Below are 4,664 nucleotides of genomic sequence, written 5' to 3'. Positions count from 1 at the left end.
TATACAAATTTATGTCCTCATTTGTCACAAAAACGCGCACACACACACACACACACTGTCCGGCTGCAGTTTCTGCCCTTCAGCTGAAGAACAGAGAAATATGTTGATTTGTTCACAGGATCTCAATCCTGATCATCAGGAAAGCGTCCAACACTGTTCTTGACAAACAGATTCAACTAGCTACATGTACATGCACCCCAATAAGCAATTTATCATCAATTTATCACCAATGGCTCAATCAGACCGAAACACCTTTATGTGAACATTGCAATTCATCAGATTGAGCTCGATCCGATCAGAATGAAAGGGCTGCTGTAGACCTGAAACCATTCCAACAACAGGAAAAAATTATGTAACCACTTGAAAACTATTTACTTAATCCGATTCAGAAATACCTTGCTATGTAGTTGTTTAGGTGTTCCTGTGGTTACTACGGAGATGCTATGTGGTTGTCTAGTTGTTCAGGTGGTTGCTAGGGAGTTAATATATGGTTGTTTAGGTGTTCAGGTGGTTGCTAGGGAGTTAATATATGGTTGTTTAGGTGTTCAGGTGGTTGCTAGGGAGTTAATATATGGTTGTTTAGGTGTTCAGGTGGTTGCTAGGGAGTTAATATATGGTTGTTTAGGTGTTCAGGTGGTTGCTTGGGAGTTCATATATGGTTGTTTAGGTGTTCAGGTGGTTGCTAGGGAGCAGCTATGTAGTTGTTTAGGTGTTCCTGTGGTTACTACGGAGAGGCTATGTGATTGTCTAGGTGTTCAGGTGGTTGCTAGGGAGTTGATATGTAGTTGTCTAGGTGTTCAGGTGGTTGCTAGGGAGTTGATATGTGGTTGTCTAGGTGTTCAGGTGGTTACTAAGGAGTTGCTTAGTAGTTGTCTAGGTGTACAGGTGGTTGCTAGGGAGTTGATATGTAGTTGTCTAGGTGTTCAGGTGGTTGCTAGGGAGTTGATATGTAGTTGTTTAGGTGGTTGCTTTGGAGTTGCTATGTGATTTGGCTACTCACTGGTTAAACAGGGTGGAAAGTACTTTATAAAAAAGAAAATTGCAAATGTAATTGCTAGATGATCCGCAGGCATCTTGACTTTGTTGTTTCAGTCAATAAAGTCTGAATTTGGCATCTGGAACTTCTTGACTCGTGACATTCTTGTGAAAAAGAGAGAACAATGATGGCAGTAAAAATTATCACACTTCTTAGCAAATAATCAGAATAATGAGAATTGCATGTAAACGGGAGTGAAGAGGTTTGCTTATGCCATGTAAACGACGATTAAGTCCTTACTCTGATTATTGGAAATCACATTATTGGTGCACATGTAAACATAGTCAGTGACATCACAGATGGACATCTAAATAAAGAATAGGAGCAAAGGTTGTGTTTTCTTTGAGCTGATTGGTCACAGTTGGCAGTGTTGAATGGACGGTGTTGCCAAATCATCTGCATTTAATTGTCATAAATGAACATTCACATTTCTCATTACACACAGCTGATCTCCAGGACCGAGCGTTTGTCGTCACTGTTCTCCGGCAGGTGTTCGTGTGTCCGCCGCGCTCCATTACGGACAGCTGCGGGGTCAGAGGTCAGGCTGATGGAGCGCTCACATCGCCCATCCATTCCTCCGGCAGCGGCGTCTGCTATCCCGCTGTCCTCGCGACATCCGTTCCGGAGTTTCGTCATCTCATGGTCGGTGTTGTGTTCTTCTACTTCGCTCACCTTCAGATGCTCCTTCGGATCCAGTTCTCTCCGGATCTCCTCTAGCGGTAACGCAACCATTCCCGTTCCCTGCGGCTGATCCCGGTTTTCCACACGCCTGGAGGATCTGCACAAGGCTTTCCGGAAACCTCTTTTGAAGTTATCCGAGAGAAAACCGTACAGAATGGGATTCGCGCAACTGTTGGCGTAAGAAAGAACCACGACGAAGTAATACAGCCCTCTGAACTCTCCCGGCAGGAGAACCAGCAGATTCACGATGTTTAAGACGTAAAACGGCAGCCAGCAGAAGACGAACACGGCCACGACGATCACCACCATTCGCGTGATCTTGCGTTCGGATTTCCGGCGGCGGATCGACGTGGCGCGGATTCTTCGTCCGGAGCTGCGCACTTTAACCACGATCAGCAGGTAGCAGAGACAGATGACCGTCAGAGGACCGAAGAACCCAACAGTCGCGGTATACACGATGAACGCCGCTTTCCAAACCTCCGCCGGCTCGGGCCACACGATGCTGCAGTTCCCGTCGTCCTGCAGAACTCCAGCGAACACAACCACAGGCAAAACCACCACAAAAGAAACGCCCCATACGGTGGCGTTCACCGTTTTGGCCACACGCGGTTGGCGCCACCTAGAGGACTGGAGAGGATGCACCACAGCCAGATAGCGGTCGATGCTCATCACCGTCAGACAGAAGATGCTGGTGAACTGGTTAATGGCGTCTACGGTCATGACCAGGCGACACATGAGCGATCCGAAGGGCCAGGAGAGCAGGCCGTTCTGAACGGCGAGGAACGGCAGGCCCAGCATGAAGAGCTCGTCTGCGATCGCCAGATTCAGGATGTAGATATTGGTCACCGATTCCGCCTGGGAATATCGCAGCACGATGTGGATGACCAGAGTGTTTCCGATCAGACCCACGACGCACACAGCGATGTAGACGAGAGGGATGAGGATCCCGGCGACTCCCGGCGCATAATCCGGAGTTCGGCCGCCGGTCCAGTTCTCCGTCGGAAACAGAATCGGAGGAGGGAAGGTTTGGTTGGGAATTGCGGAGGATGCATTAGTCCACACTGGAGCTCCTGCTGCGGAGGGAGGTGAAAGATCTCGATGTACCTCCATCGGTTTAAGAGAGATTGAGCCTTACAGCGATCAACTGCTGCCCATCTGATCTACGAGTGAGACAGAATACTGGTTACTCAATGGGTCTATAAGGATAGACAGATTTAAAGAAATAATTAAACCCACAAATTATCCTGTTATTGTAAAACGTGTACTTTCACTTTCAATGGCTGCACCTTATTTATCAATAAAAGATGCATATTAGTAGCTTAAAGATATATATTAGTGCTGTTTGAAAGGATACTGACCCAGTGACAGCTTTTGTACCATGTTTTTTCTCAGTGTATGGTTGCCAAAAAAACTACCCTAAAAAATAAAGTGACAATATTTAAGGTTTTATGTGATGACATATTGCTGCCTGTATATTTTTTGAACTTATAATAGCATGCTTCATTAAGTGATGTATACTAATCTTATGGTAAATAAAAATTTTAAAAAGAGTGACTTTTTATCTCATAAATTAGCCTATCTCATAAAAACGTTTTTCTCATAATTGCAATTATATGTTATAAAGTCAGTTCTGAGTTTACATCTCGCTATTTACCCTCAGAACTGAGTCTCACAATTCTCTTGAAATTCTTACGTCAAGTTTACAGCTCACAGTTGTGTTTTTGTTTTGTTTCCATCATATAATAAAACGGAAGTTCACAGTTCTGACTTTACATTTCGCAATTCTGAGGAAAAAGTCTGAATTGTGGGATTAAGTGTCACAATTAACTTTATTATTATTTTTTTTTATAGCTTCCATACAATCTACTAAAAACACTAAAAAATTAATCATGGGTCTTGTCATTTTCATTTAAAAAAATGAAGGTGATAATTAAAAATAGTGAGTATATTTTATTAAAGAAATTGTGGTTCGGTGTTGTATAGAAAATATTGAGAACATTTCACTAATAAAACCAAGAGATATGTTTTCCTCATTTTTTTAAGGAAATGTAAGCAGTTTTGAGGCTTGAATTGAGGAACTGATTAAGCTAATAAAATTAAGGAAAGAAGGCTACCTATTTATTTTAAGAGAATTAGCTCAATTATGCAGCTTTATTTTGGCGGTGATTGTTAGTTACTCTTGCATTTTTACAGTTTTTCTCCGTAAAGTGACAAACCTGTTTACAGTAAGACTCCTGAAGTCATATGATGCTTTGGGTGAAGAACAGAAATGAAAGTGATGCCAAACACTTTTCTTGCATGTGATGTAAACAAGTGTGTAAATATGGATCTTTTGTCATTCTGGTTTGGAACAATATGCATGTGAGTAAATGATGACATCTGCACTGCAAATTTTTTCCCCAAACAAAAGCTCCCGACCGTATGGAAGCCCATTTCTGCCACATTAGAAAGAAAATCATGCTTTGGTAAGCCATAATTAAGAGATGAAAAGTCAAAATTATTTAAATGTCTTAATTATGCTAACAAAATGTGACGTTAAATATCACAATTATGAGATACTAAGTAAAATTATGACATACCAAGTCATAATTATGAGATAAAAAGTCAAAAACATGACAAAAAGTCACAATTATGAGATAAAATGTCAAAATGACTTTAAAAGTCGAAATGATGACACTATCGAAATTATGAGATAAAAAGGCAAAAAAGCATAATTCTAAAAGGACAATTCTATCATAATTTTGAATCATAAAAATCATAAATATAACTTAGTATGCAGTAATTTCGACTTTATCTCATAATGTCATAATTATGACTGTCAATTTAGATTTTTTAAAGACGCAGAGATGTTAAAGGCATTCATCTGATGACGTGCTTTAAGGACAATTACTGCATTCGCTCACACACACACACACACACACACACACACACACACACACACACACAC

General features: G+C 41.5%; 1 protein-coding gene across 1 annotated transcript; it reads right to left on the bottom strand.

Moving 5' to 3' along the window:
* Positions 1 to 930: 930 nt before the first annotated feature.
* On the bottom strand, positions 931 to 3,003 carry LOC107705906 (somatostatin receptor type 5-like). The gene has a single exon (XM_016509428.1). It carries the CDS (start codon positions 2,825 to 2,827, stop codon positions 1,472 to 1,474), a length of 1,356 nt encoding a protein of 451 aa, XP_016364914.1. The 5' UTR covers positions 2,828 to 3,003; the 3' UTR covers positions 931 to 1,471.
* Positions 3,004 to 4,664: the final 1,661 nt, after the last annotated feature.

This window comes from Sinocyclocheilus rhinocerous, unplaced genomic scaffold (assembly GCF_001515625.1).
Source record: "Sinocyclocheilus rhinocerous isolate Xijiao unplaced genomic scaffold, SAMN03320098_v1.1 scaffold1615, whole genome shotgun sequence".
NCBI lineage: Eukaryota > Metazoa > Chordata > Actinopteri > Cypriniformes > Cyprinidae > Sinocyclocheilus > Sinocyclocheilus rhinocerous.
This window is presented reverse-complemented; position numbering and strand designations above follow the sequence as displayed.